At 37.6% G+C, this 14,845-nt stretch overlaps 1 protein-coding gene across 1 annotated transcript; it reads left to right on the top strand.

Moving 5' to 3' along the window:
- Positions 1 to 2,815: 2,815 nt before the first annotated feature.
- ca8 (carbonic anhydrase VIII) lies at positions 2,816 to 14,728 on the top strand. The gene is made up of 9 exons (XM_057334983.1): positions 2,816 to 3,414; positions 4,797 to 4,988; positions 7,128 to 7,252; positions 7,857 to 7,952; positions 8,378 to 8,440; positions 8,512 to 8,560; positions 8,729 to 8,841; positions 9,301 to 9,471; positions 12,060 to 14,728. The coding sequence occupies exons 1-8, from the start codon at positions 3,348 to 3,350 to the stop codon at positions 9,433 to 9,435; spliced, it is 840 nt and encodes a 279-aa protein (XP_057190966.1). The 5' UTR covers positions 2,816 to 3,347; the 3' UTR covers positions 9,436 to 9,471; positions 12,060 to 14,728.
- Positions 14,729 to 14,845: the final 117 nt, after the last annotated feature.

Genomic DNA, 14,845 nt, shown 5'->3' on the forward strand with positions numbered 1-14,845 from the left:
GCCTTCGCCACGCACGCAGAACAGAAGAAGCGCAGGACTTTACCGGAAGTGTTTTTTTCATAGATTTAAAGCTGTTTTATCATACAGTCTATTATACAGTCACTAAAAACAAGAAAGGTTTAAAAAAGGTTTAAAAACATTCTCTTGTAATAAAAGAAATACTGGATAGATTGTGCTAATTTGTATTATCTGGAAAATGTTCTATGTATACTATGTGTAACAATATTGTTTTTTTTCCCTTTTGTTTATGTATATTGATGTAGTATGATCTGTTATATGTATCCCCCGTATGTTGTTCGTCTTGGGTTGTTTTTTGAAAGAAAAAGAAAAAAGAAAATTAACCGGAAGTGATCTCAAATACAAAAGATGACGTATCAAACTTTTCTAATTTATTAAATATTAAAAATAAAACCAGAATTTGATTAGCATATGTTTAATAATTAGGCTCAAGTGGAGCCGGTTGTTCTGGGTTTTTGAAGCATTTTGTTTTATGAGCTCAGATTTATTTATTACTGCTAGGTTCTCTTTGTTAGTGATGCTTACTGGTGCTTTATGCTACTTCCTCGGAAAGTTAAATCAAAGTTGACAAATAACCACCTTCATCAGCCTCATCAGATTGCAGGTAAAACTCAAGGAATTGCTGAGCAATATACACAACAAGCCTACAAAGAAAGAAATAATGTAGATATAATGTAATGTTGGTTATCTAATTAGTATATTTTGATATGCTGCTAACCTTAAATATAGCATTGAATGGAATGCATGCACTATGGCAAATAACCAATTAATAAGTACATGATATAAAATGTAAATTATTTGAATTAGTTCTCATAACGAGTCTTTTTTGTGATACAAATACAAATGCAAGCAAGTAAATAATACATTTAAGTGAAAGTGACCTATTTGTCAGGTATGGTGACCCATACCCGAAATGTGACCTGCATTTCTTCTTTCTTTTAAATATTGAATATTCTGTTGCTTAATTGTGTAAAATCATAAAAATAAAATGTAAATAAATTGTGCTTTATGCTTCCATCATCACCATAGAAAACATAAATGTCACCAACACAGCCTAGATGTCAGGCCACACTTTTTATGGGTAAATATTTGGTGGGTCCCTTTTATCAAAGGGCAGATAACAACGGTGTTTGTCATGTCTTATAATGTCCTCTAGAGGGCAGTGCTGTTATCTTTAACTGAGTATCTGAACTAACCTAATCAATGTGTTGTTCAATGAAATAATTATTCTGATTACTATTTTCAACAGTCACACCATCATGAAAAAATTGTTTGACCATTGCTAATCTCAGTTTTTTTAGATACACGATCAAATATAGGTTTTACATCCTGAGGTCACATGACAACCCTTTTTAAGTCATTTTAGTCCTTAAGCTTTAGGGAGTAAAATGACCTACTTCAAATTAATTAGTTAGTGGTTGGACTTTTGTGTAATGTGCTCCCTTTAATTTGAGAAAATTAGGGTCAAAGTAATTTCTTTGTATAGAATTCAAGACAATGAGGTGTATTGTTCACCTCTACAAGTTGTTACATTTTTTTCTGGGGCATCATAGCCCCCAGGAGCCGTTAAAGGGATAGTTCACCTAAAAGTAAAATTTCTATGAGCATTTATTCATCTTCATGTCATTGGAAACATGTGACTCTTTCTTCTGTGGTACAAAAATAAGATATTTTAAGCAATAGGGTTTCTTTCCATACAATGGAAGTCAGCATTCTTCAAAATATTTTCTTTTGTGTTCTGCAGAAAAAAGAAAGTCATAAAGGTTTGAATTGACATGAGGGTGAGGTAATGAGGTAATCATTTTGTTGGTGAACTATCCCTTTGAACAGAACAAAACTACTTTCATTATTTACTTTCCCGCTTATCATTTCAGACTGACGATATGACAAAGATGATACCAATAGGCCTATGTCTTACATGAAACATAAAATAGATAGGCTATTTAAAGAATCCTCACACAGGTTTTCTAAGGTCATATGAATGTTGTGTGTAGAACAGACAGACATAAATGTAACTTTTTATTTACAATGATCGTCACCTTCAGTGAGCTGTTTGCTCAAGAACTGTTGTGACAGTGAGTCAGTGAGTTGAAGAAATCATTAAAATACATACATGAATTGTTCGGTCTGATGTGTGAACCAGATCAACCAGTTGTTCATTTTCAATTCCATTCAAAGAATGTTTGTTTAGTGATCTGGTTCACACAAATCTACGACTTTACAAAACAATCAAGAAGTCATCTGGACTTCTTTTTTGTATTTTAGGAACTTTACAATTGTAGTCACTATAAACTATAAATTATTTTGTGTTCAAGAGGGGTAAATAATGGTCAAACTTAAAGTTTTCAGTATGGATGAACTATCCCTTTAATATATCTACTGCAAGTTCAGTTCCGGATATTAAAAGATACTGTTGCTCTTTGCTGGAAATGGCTGATAAACTATTTTGAAATAACATTGTTAAAAAGGAAGAAATGATAAGATTACTGCTCACAAACAACAAGGTCTCTTGTAAATGTCTGATTTTAAAAAAAGCAGTTGGTTAACTGAAGATCTACACACTCCTCCACTGCAGAAAATAACACATCCATCCATCAGAGGAAAGCGCTGCATGAGCCCTGCTCATCCTCACCTTGAAAACACCATCGGTAATGTGCAAAGCAAACAATAATTCTGCCAGACCTTTGCTCTTCCCTCTAAGTTTCTCCTCCTTTTCCCCTCCCCCTGGCGAGTATTTTTCTAACCACACCCATTTCCCCCATTGTGGGAGGGAACTCTCCAAAAGCAACATCACTGCTGCATTCCTGCCAGCCAGTGTGTTCTGTGCTTCCCGTGGCCTGACTGCAAACCAGGCCAGACTGCTGAGCTGTTTCTATGGTGCTACATCTGAGACTTAAGAGTCATTACACTCAGCCAATCACATGGCTTGTGGCTTGCGGGGGCACAGTGTGGGCTGTAGCAGCTAAGAGAGAAGGGCTTTTTGAAGTTTCTTTTGGTAAGCTCTGGAGTTTGTTCGGGGAGGACCACTATCCTGGAAGAGAACAGGAGGCAGGAAAGGGGATCGGGCACACTCATCATTATCAATGGAATGAGGACTTGATCTCTTGATTGCAATCTTCCCTAGGAGTTTTGTTTCTGACACTGCCTTTGAAGTTCAATCACTTCCACAGTATTGTTATACACCACTTTGTTCATGTTTGATGGATGGAAAGTGAGCAAATGAAGAGGAAGAATTCACCCTGAAAACGGGGCCGAACAGAACTCGTAGTTTTTGACATCTTCTCGGGGCAGAGCGGTAGCTATTGTGTTAATTGGAAAATAGTGTTGCCATGGCTGATAATGTTATTGAAGAGTCTGATAACTATCCTGATGAGCTGGACTGGGGTTATGAAGAAGGTAAGACTACAGTGTGATAATCACTGACTAATTCCCATCTTTGTGAAACATGAAACTCTATTGTCACACCCATGATAAAGAATTACTCTTTAAACATCCCTATTGCAGTTTGCGAAAACTGTTAATTGACAACTTGCAATGGGTTTCTTTGGCATACTGTTTCTTTGGCAAGAGTTTTAACTTATGTAAAAGATTAGTTATATTTTCATGCAAACTGCAGTTTCTAGGAAAAGTTAGACATACAGTATCAGCAACTATAATTCAAAGCATAGGTTAGTCTTGATTCATAACTTGTAAAGTCTCTTGTAAAGTTAAACTAAGCAATGCTATATGGCTATGGCTGGTCATCTAATATGTTGAAACAATGTTTGCATTTTACTCCACAAAATAAGTCAATTTATTAAATGTAGCTTTTTTGCACAATATATTGTGGCCTGGGAATTATAAGGTTTTATCAGCATTCTGAGCAGTTTTGAAACTTCTTTGAAGCTTTGAGCTTCAAAGTTTTTGCGTTCCATTTGAATTTTTATTTTTGCCAAAAAAGTCCCAAAATATACACAATGTAAAGAAAAAAAACATCACATAATGTAAATAAGTTGTCACAGAATAAGAATAAATGAATAACTCAATTTTGACAAAAATGTCAGATAGAACCTTATCATTCCAAGTGACGATATATTGTTTAATAGACAAATGCCTTTCTATTATTTTAATGAATGACAAAAGTGTTAAGAGACTTCATTTCCTTTCTTGTTCTGAGGGCAGAGAATTCAAAGATGTGCCAAGGTTGATCTCTTGGACATTCATATGTAAAAAGTCTCAGGTGCACATTAATATTAAATACATAATTGCATAATACAAGTGTGTAATAATTGCACTTTGTGATATTTTTAATACTGTTAGAAGTCAGTAAGTGAAAAAAAACTCAACAGTCACAAGCAAGTGAGAAATGAGTAAAGCTTTTAAACACAGTAAAAGGAAGAGCAGCAGAGGAAAAAATGAGCACATCCTGTATCCCCCTGCGTCTGGTATTCCTGCTGGACTGGATTTTGAGACACTGGAGGTCTGACAGCCCTTATTTAGTTCCAGTTTAGGAAAAATAGTTCACTGGCTGTCATCCACAGCAACAGTATCGTTCCACGGCTACATTCACAAGGAACTACAGTAGGATTGACACAAACTATCATGTTGCAAAAGTTTGTTTCAAGGTAACAGTCCACCAAGGATTAGTTGTAAACTGTGTTTTAGTGGGTCATGAACAAGGACAAAGTTAGCAGCATACACTCAAAAGCAAGATAAGGTTTTTTTTGATAACCACAAAAAAGCTATCACCATTGAAGAGTTGATTGAATCACCACTTGTTGTCTTGTGATTGATTCCAGGTGTTGAGTGGGGTCTTCTGTTTCCTGAAGCAAATGGAGAGTACCAGTCCCCCATAAATCTCAACTCCAGGGAGGCATGCTATGACCCCCGGATCCTGGAGGTGGGGCTTAACCCCAACTATGTGGTTTGCAGGGACTGTGAGGTTATCAATGATGGTCACACTGTGAGGATCATGCTCAAGTCTAAATCAGGTATGAAATGAATATTAATCAGAATCAGAATCAGAAGAGCTTTATTGCCAAGTGTGCTTGCACACACAAGGAATTTTCTTTGGTGTTGGAAGCTTCTAGTACAGACATTCAACACAATGACAATACAATATAATACGATTTACAGTCTAAAAGATTCTAAATGTGCATATATAAAATAACGATTATTTTACAGAAAATGGGGGATAATAACATATAAGAGACATTGTACAGGGTAGTACAGTATATAGTAGAATATACATATTAACAGATTGTATATACACTTGTGCAAATGGGTAATTTAGTAAGTAGAGGTAGTGTTATATACATGTATGAATAAAATGTAGATATAATAAGGCACTATAGTGCACACTATAGGAGCAGTGGAAGTGGAATATTGCTCTTAAGGAGCAGTTATCTGTTTAGGAGGGAGATTGCCTGGGGGAAGAAGCTGCTTCTGTGTCTGGAAGTCCTGGTGTTTGGTGCTCTAAAGCGCCGGCCAGAGGGCAACAGATCAAAAAGTTTGTGTGCTGGGTGTGTGGAGTCAATGATGATTTTTCTTGCCCTGTTTTTCACTCTGGAATCGTACAGGTCCTGAAGTGTGGGCAGAGGAGCACCAATAATTTTCTCAGCACTACGAACTGTCCGTTGTAGTCTTCGTAGATCTGATTTGGTGGCCGAGCCATACCAAACAGTAATTGAAGTGCACAGAACAGATTCGATGACCACTGAGTAAAACTGGGTCAGTAGCTCCTGTGGTAGGTTGAACTTCCTCAATTGACGGAGGAAGTATAACCTCAGCTGGGCCTTCTTTACAATGGAGTCTATGTGGGACTCCCACTTCAGGTCCTGAGAGATGGTGGAGCCCAGGAACCTGAATGACTCCACAATATCCACAGTGCTGTCCAGGATGGTGAGGGGAGGAAGTGATGGAGGGTTCCTTCTGAAATCCACTATCATCTCCATTGTCTTGAATGCATTCAGCTCTAGGATGTTTTGACTACACCAGGCAGCCAGCTGAGCAACCTCCTTTCTGTAAGCAGATTCATCACCATCTTGAATAAGGCCAATGACTGTGGTGTCATCTGCAAACTTCAGGAGATTGACAGAAGGGTCTGTAGAGGTGCATTCGTTTGTGTAGAGTGAAAATAGCAGTGGAGAAAGAACACATCCTTGAGGAGCTCCGGTGCTGATGGTACATGTGCTGGATTTAAATTTTCCCAACCTCACTAGCTGCTGCCTGTTCGACAGGAAGTTAATAATCCACTGACAGGGAGAGGTTGGCACAGAGAGCTGGGTAAGCTTGGGCAGGAGGAGGTCTGGGATTATGGTGTTGAAGGCCGAGCTGAAGTCTACAAACAGGATCCTGACGTAAGTCCCTGGTCTGTCTAGGTGTTGTAGGATGTAATGCAGTCCCATGTTTACTGCATCGTCCACAGACCTGTTTGCTCGGTAAGCAAACTGAAGGGGATCAAGAAGTGGTCTGGTGATGTCCTTCAGGTGGGCCAGTACAAGTCTCTCAAATGACTTCATGACCACAGATGTTAAAGCAACAGGCCTGTAGTCATTAAGTCCAGAAATTTTGGGTTTCTTCTGTACAGGGATGATGGTGGAGCATTTGAAGCATGAAGGGAATTCACACTGCTCCAAAGATCTGTTAAAAATATTAGTGAAGATGGGCGACAGCTGCTCCACACAGACTTTCAGGCAGGAGGGTGAGACATTGTCTGGGCCTGGTGCTTTTCTGATCTTTTGTTTGCGGAAAAGCTGGCAAACATCCTCTTCGCAGATCTTAAGTGCAGGTTGAGTGTCAAGAGGAGGTGTTAATGGTATAGAAGAGATAGGGTCAGGGCGGGTGTGAAGGGTGAGACTCTGCATTTCAAAACGACAATAGAAGTCGTTCAGGTCATCAGCCAGTCGTTGATTACCCACAGACTGAGGGGATGATGGCTTGTAGTTGGTAATGTCTTTCAGGCCTTTCCACACTGATGCAGGGTCGTTGGCTGAAAACTGGTTCTTCAGCTTTTCAGAGTAGCTTCTTAAAACATGAATCTTATCTTTGACTGAATAACATGCTATCAAATAATGATCCTTTTGATCTTCATTCTGAGCTTGTTCATGTGTCTTGTATTATTGCATCAGTTGTAACCGGTGGCCCCCTTCCCAGCGACCATGAGTATGAACTGAGCGAGGTGCGCTTCCACTGGGGAAAGGAGAACCAGAGGGGTTCTGAACACACCGTCAACTTCAAAGCTTTTCCTATGGAGGTAAATGTCTCTGCTAATTCTGTGCATCTTCTTGTGTGTTTGTTCAATGGTAGTACAGAGGAAAATTTTTTTTTTAAATATACAATACAGACACATCAAATGCTGCTGGATAAGGAGAAACCCCTTTTCAGCTACAATCCCAACAATACCACATGCATCATGAAGTGATCTATTCAGCTGACCTGTCCCTGGCACCTGCTCTCCCACTTCAACTTGCCCTTGTCTGTACACAACGAGAATCATAAGGGCCTGTTGTCAACATGTTACCATGTTTGTCAAACTGTTACCATGACGCAGTGGTTCCTGAAGTTGTTGCAACAGTTGGTTAGAGCATGGCGCTAGCAACGCCAAGGTCATGGGTTCGATCCCAGGGATTGCACATACTGTGATACAAATGTATAGTATAATGTATAGTGTAAGTCGCTTAAGATAAAAGCGTCTGCCAAATGCCTTGATGTAAATGTTAAACCAGAGATAGTAACGGTCGGAATATTAAGTAAATATTTTCACAATCATAATTCTGCATTTAGATTCTACAGAATATTTATTTCAGGGTTGATATAAAGGAAGACCCCTCAAGTTAAGTAATAAATATTTCTCACAGCTTCATCTAATCCACTGGAACGCCACATTATTCAACAGTGTGGAGGACGCCATGGGCAAGAAAAATGGCATTCTCATCATTGCACTGTTTGTGCAGGTATCACTTTGACTTTTTATCAGATATGACAATACTCAGCAATACTGTATAAATAAATATGCCATCAGCACATTTGGATAGTGCCTTTCACAATACGTATCATTAAAAAGCTTTTGTACACTGCCAGAAAAAAAGGTAAAAAAATGTACCCAATCTGTCCCAAAAAGTACACATTTGCAACTAAATAGTGCATAAAAGTACTTCAAACTACTTCAAAAAGTACTTTGTACCAAATGTATACATATCTGTACCTAAATGGCACATATAAGGACCTTTTTAAATAGTACCATCCCAGTCACAGCTTGGGCACATTTTTAACCATTTAAGTGTTTTAAATACCTACAAAACTTGTATTATGTATATAAATTGAATTTTGGTCTGCGTCCTGCTCATCTGACACTGTAGATATGATGCAATCTGTGCAGGTTGGAAAGGAACATCTCGGACTGAAGGCCATTACAGATGTCTTGCAAGACCTGCAGTATAAAGTGAGCATTAGACATTAGAACATGACATGCAAGCTTGAGTTATCTGACCTAAAATCATTTTCTTTGTACAGGGAAAGACAAAAATTATTCCATGTTTTAACCCTAACACATTACTACCTGGTAAGTTCAAAGTTAATGTTAGTTTTTCTAATTCATGATATGCCATATTAGTATTTGTTTATTTTTTGCATATATTATGATTTTTGATCTTTTCTAATGGCTTCATCATGTGATATACTATGTAAATAAAGGTGTCGATTGCCTTCATTGGTTTGTTGACTTCCTTAGACCCTCTCTTAAGAGATTACTGGGTGTATGAGGGCTCTTTGACCACACCACCCTGTAGTGAGAAGGTCACCTGGATTCTCTACCGTTACCCACTAACCATCTCTCAGATGCAGGTATTTTATGTTGACTGTATACTGTATAATTTTACATCAAAAGAATAGTTTACCCAATACTTTCCCAGATCTGTTTAACCCTCTTCCGTGTAACACAAAGAATGTGTTATGATAATATAAATTGTTTTACTTTTATGGTGCGTTTGTGTCAATTCTGAAACCTGAAAGCGCATTCATGGGAAAAAAAGAGACCTGTTTCAAAAATATTATTTTTTCATTGAAAAGAGAAAACATGGAATATCGCATAACTAAGTCTTCTGAGTTCTAATAACGTGTTATCACCATTTTCAGTGCTGTGATATGACCCTGTTGATGTTATGACTTGAAATATTGGATTATTAAGAAATAATAAAAGCATATCAAAATGACAGTGGACACCGACTGTGCATGTGAAGCAAGTAAAAAATAGCCCTGTTTCAACTACATTTACAACTAACCCAAACTATTTTTCTGCCCCAGATTGAAGAGTTCCGTCGACTCCGGTCTCATGTTAAAGGAGCAGAGCTTCTTGAAGGGAATGATGGGATGCTGGGAGACAACTTCAGACCAACTCAGCCCCTGAGTGACAGGGTGGTCAGGGCAGCCTTCCAATAGAGCCCCCACAGCAGGATACATTTTAATCTGCCATGGGTAACTTTTCAGAAGATCGTGTTCTCTAATTTGTTTATTCAAGTGGAGTTCCCTCATTTGAGGATAATGCGGTGGCTTATGTATGGCTTTGGATGCTCTGCGTAAAGGAGGATTTGGATTCCTTACATTAGTTGATTAAATGTCTCATTGTGGCAAGAGCCCACCTGGATATTCTGGGTGTGCAGATCTTTATGTTTGCCAGACCTGTGTTTTTCATCTCCACATGATCATAATTCTTAACAATAACTGCACAAAAGGTCTTGCTTAGTGTGTAATACCTTAATAAAAAATGGGCCATGTTCTCATAGTGGGGTTAATATTAGTATACAGTGGAACGCTGCAAGGTTTAGAATAATAGAGTAACCCAATTCCTTCTGATCTAGGACTAACTGCAGCATTGTGTATAGATCCATCTATTTCAGTACTCTCAAGGGTACACCTGGGTCTGCCTGCATATTATTCATTTTGAAATGAGACCATGAGGAGATTTGGTTTAGGCCATGATGATGCGGTGCTACTAAAAGTGTACAATACAGTAAATATGCAAAATAAAGGGGTGGAGACCAGAACACACAGTTTTATTTTATAAAACTTTTATGGCGTAGCATAGAAATACATTATTGCTAAATTGCACAATGCATTATTGATAAATAATCTAGGGTTTCCTTAGGATAAAAAGCATGCTATTTAATACAGGTTTGGTTCATTCGAAGCTGTGAGCCATAATTCCACATTCAACTTTTCAAACACAGAAGAAATATCATGTCCCCACATTTAAGAAAATGCACTCAACTAGGTCAAGTGTGTTGCAAGCCATCTTTTAACTATCAGTAAATCCGACCAATACTGTCAATACAAAACCAGACAAAACTGATGTCAGTGTAGATTAGCCAGTTGTTCAGTTCAGTCATAAGTCTGTTCACTGCATTTTAACAAGCCTCCTTTTTAAAAGTATAACATAAAGCAAGCACTCTTTAAATAGACGGTTATATAGATAAAATTATATAGACGGTTTCAGCAGATGCACACACCTAGCCCGAATTTAACTTCCGGTCTGTGTTTGTTGATCAGTCTGGCTGATCTAATAATAGATGGCTAATAATATAACTATTTAATTTAATTTATATTAATATTAATATTTTGTTGTATAATAATTGTATTAAATAAACAATTTGTTGAATTTTATTGCATATTGGTTCTTTTAAATAAACAATTTGTTGAACGGGTCGTGTAACTTTGACACAATAAAGTTTGGCCAAGTAACTGTTCTTCTGGTAACCCAAAATAATACTGGCTAGACATACATTTAACTTGCTAGCTAATGTAATTAACTTGTTATTTCTTTTGCTTGTTTTGAGAAATAATCTGCAGGGACTCTATTCTTTGCGGATGTGTACCCGAAGTTAAGTTTGGTCCACAAAAGCGTGCATGCGCAGTATAACGTTTGTTTGTTGTTGCTTTGTAACCGTCTATACTTTTTAGCTCACATGCATATTTATATTATATTATATTTTTTCACACACTTCTTTTTCACTCACTTCTTCCTCTGTGCTATGCAACAGAGAGCACGTATGCATGACGGGCTGACAGAAGCACAGTGACTTATTGTTAAGGTGTAATTGATATCTATTGGTCACATGACTGTCTCACAAATCAGCGCGACATGTGTGGTGTGTATAAGGATTTTGAAAAGAATTTTGCTCCTACTCTTGACTAGGTCAAAAAGCTTAACGTTTCCTTAACATCGTAGTTATAAACAGATATAGAGGCTGGGGTGAACTAACTATGTGTAATTATCACAATCGGAGCCATGTTGTATATTAACAAAATAAGTTAGAAAATAAGATGCCTAAGATGATAAATAAGATACAGTATATGTAACATAGGCATTGGCTGTATAGCCTATAGATCATTTTGCAAGATGTAAACAATAAGCACTTCCCGTTAGCACTTTAGTTTTTTCCACACATATACAGTAAGTCTTAAAGATTTTTGTTTAACATTTGGCTTATTTTTAAAAGTTCTGTTGGTTGGATTTTGTTCTAACATTTGAGTAGTGTACTGTAAAAACAGAAACAAGAAGTGCTTCTGGACCTGTGTTGTTTACGCCTTGCAAAATGGTCCATATATTGATGGTATACATTTATTTGCTTTTAATGCCACCTCAGCCCTCAGATTTCAGCAAACCATGAAAAATGAGGTGTATGGTACAAAGTAGACAAACTAAACTATGAAGGTATTCATTGGACAAAAATACCTGGCAAAAAAGCAAACTAGAATATGAGGAAATATGGGTCTTTTAAAATATACAAAAAAATGCATTGAAAAACAAAAAGCTCACATGAAGTAAAACATTCTATTACTATAATTTTAGCTGTTAATATTTGTTATCTTGTTATCTTTGATATCTTGTTTAGTAATATTTTATAGCCATTGCCTTGGTCCTTGACTCAGTCAAGCTCTATAAATTCTTCCCAAAGCTAAGCCTTACTTTAAGTACAACTATGCAACCTGAATAAAAGTTTTTAATAATTGTTTTCTATATCTAGGTATATCAATATTTTCGTCTGTGCTTTTTTGTCTTTCAGAGGCAAGAAATGATGAAGAAACTGAAAGGAAGGCCCTATAACATTGTGGTGTAAAGGAAAGTGCATAAAGTTGCTTTGGCACTATTTGTAGTTCAATGTCCTGAGTACTGCATTGATGGTTTGTGTGTGCAGAAGCTGCTGTTACATTTCATTTGACTGACAGTTTTATTGGTTCCATTTGAAAAAGGAACGAATCAGTGTGAAGAGAAAGCTGGTGATAAGCTTGTATAGAGAAGACAAGCATATTACGCTTGATGAATAATGTTAGATTATTGCAGTTAAGAAGTTTAACAGCAATTAACAAACTGTAGCATTTCTGTAGTCCTATAAATAAATCTGACTTCATAGAAATATCATATAACACAGAAGAATGTAAACGACTGACACATAATGTAACACCATTTGAAGATATCTTTAGACCGTTTTAAATTTTTTGATAATCCATTACATTTAATGGAAGCCATTTGGTGATATCAAAAAAGGCAGTTTAGTCATATCAGAAAATAAAAATTCACCATACATTTCAGTAAAGACCTCTTTAGACTTCTTAAATTCTAAAAGTGGAATAAATTACTGTTGAATGAACTGAACTGCAACTGACTACAGCTTCATAATTTTCCTTTAATTTATAAATTCATAATTCATAACTCCACGATGAATGAGTAGAGTATTAAAAACTGTAGCCTTTGTATACAGTGTCTGCTTAAAGGAGCAATGTGGAGATTTTAGCAGCATCTAGCTGTGAGGTTGCGAATGGCAACCAACGGCTCTCCCCACCTCTCCCTTTCAAAGCACTACGGCGGCTGATACAGGACTAAGATGTCGTCATGTTTTCTCTTTGCCGAAGTAGATAACGTATTGTCGAGTGTCCTGTAGAGCATTTTGTCGGTTTAGGGCTACTGTAGAAACAACATGGTGAATTCCATGTAAGGGGACCTGCGATGTATGTAGATACAAATAGCTCATTCTCAGGTAATAAAATATAACGCTTCATTATGTAAGGTCTTTATACACCTATGAAGACATAGTTATGTATATTATATTGCATTTCTGTCAGTAGACCCTCCTAAATATTCCACACAGCACCTTTAATATTCGCAATGACAATCTGTTATTTATATGACGATATCTCTACTGCTCAAAACATCAGTAGCAGTGGCTGCTATTCCGGCTCAGCAGAATATATTTATAGCCGCCATCTGATATGAAATTTACCTTTTGTTATTTATATACCTTGGTTCGGCAAATTTCTTTGTAAGGTTATCTTATTTAGTCGCTGTGAAGAGGAAGTGTGATTCATTGACAGACATGTCTGTGTGCTTCACACTTTCTTGAAACTGGCCACAGAGTCTATTCTGTTTGTATGTACCTTGAAAACCCCCTTGTTGTTGTAATGACTGTCATGTAAGTAATGTACTGGCATTTAAGATAAGAATCACGAAAAATGTTAATGTGAAAAGTGTATTGGGGTTTTTTATAACTTATTTTAAGTCACTCATGTCATTATTATGCACCCATTCGTTTCAATATCATTACATAATGATAAATAAATATATTAATTTTCACAGTACAATACTATAAAGTAATGTATCAAATGCTTATAATTACAATTATTATGCAGTATGCAAAATTTAGGTAAAAACACTCATACCCCAACCTAAAACACACTAAAGCAAAGAGCACAGCTACAGTATCTAGCCGTCAGTAAGGTGTTAACTCCAACATGAGTATGTTTATTCAAGCAAGCTAAGTAAATTAACCAGTCTGACATTATTTTCTATTCTGCAGGTTCAAGTAGAAATGTTAAAATTCCCCAAAACAATGAACAAACGCAACTCCACCCATCACCAACAACTTCAAAGCTACTAAAACTATTTATTGGAGTTGAGCCATGCTGCAATTCATAACTTCATAATTCATTCAGTGAACTTGTCTGATCTAAGCAGTCATATTCCTGAATGCAATAAATATATTTTAACAAATGGACACACACCTTAACGATAGGAACTTTACAGGTTTCTTGGTGCACATGTACCATATGGTAAAGTCATGGTGTTGTTTCGAGGACCTTGATTAAGATGCTTAATATGTGGCAGTTAATTAGTACAATGGCATATATAAAGTACTACCATCGAAGAGTACACTGTAAAAAATGATTCTGGAGGGTGTTTAATACAACCCATTAAAATCAGTTAGATTTTACTTGTGGGGCCACTGTGGACAGAAAATGTGGCCCCACAGCGGGCAGCCCACTGCACAGGCCCTGCTACCGGCATGAAATGCGGGGCACATGTGGGCCCCACACTATAGGGCCCAGGTGGGGTCCTAATGGGACAGCCCAAAGTTTGGGGAAAGTGTGGGCTGGGTGTGGGAACACTGGGGGAAGTGTGGGCTGGGTGTGAGAACACTGGGGGAAGTGTGGGCTGGGTGTGGGTACACTGCTTGAAGTGTGGGCTGGGTGTGGGTACACAGGGGGACGTGTGGGCCAGGTGTGGGCATGCTGTGGGTACACTGGGGGAAGTGTGGGCTTACTGTGGGTACAGTGGGCGAAGTGTAGATATACTCTGTGCACACTGGGCAAAGTGTGGGCTTATTATAGGCACACTGACAAAGAGTGGGGAATGTGGTTCCCTTTCTGTCGGTCTCTCGACGTTGTGTCGAACCGACAGATGGGGTTCGTCCTTGAGAACCAATCGCTTCCGACTTCTCTAGAAAAGGCCAATGAAAATTGGCGAATGAAATTTGCATGCCGGACTCCGCCCCCGGATATCCGGGTATAAAAGGGA

This window comes from Triplophysa rosa, linkage group LG5, assembly GCF_024868665.1.
Source record: "Triplophysa rosa linkage group LG5, Trosa_1v2, whole genome shotgun sequence".
In the NCBI taxonomy this organism is placed as follows: domain Eukaryota; kingdom Metazoa; phylum Chordata; class Actinopteri; order Cypriniformes; family Nemacheilidae; genus Triplophysa; species Triplophysa rosa.

Excerpts from the sequence above, each read along its gene's own strand:
- ca8 (XM_057334983.1), top strand. The coding sequence starts at position 3,348 with ATGGCTGATAATGTTATTGAAGAGTCTGATAACTATCCTGATGAGCTG. Across the intron at positions 4,989-7,127 it reads CATGCTCAAGTCTAAATCAG|TTGTAACCGGTGGCCCCCTT; the intron begins GTATGAAATGAA and ends TTATTGCATCAG. Across the intron at positions 8,561-8,728 it reads CCCTAACACATTACTACCTG|ACCCTCTCTTAAGAGATTAC; the intron begins GTAAGTTCAAAG and ends TGACTTCCTTAG.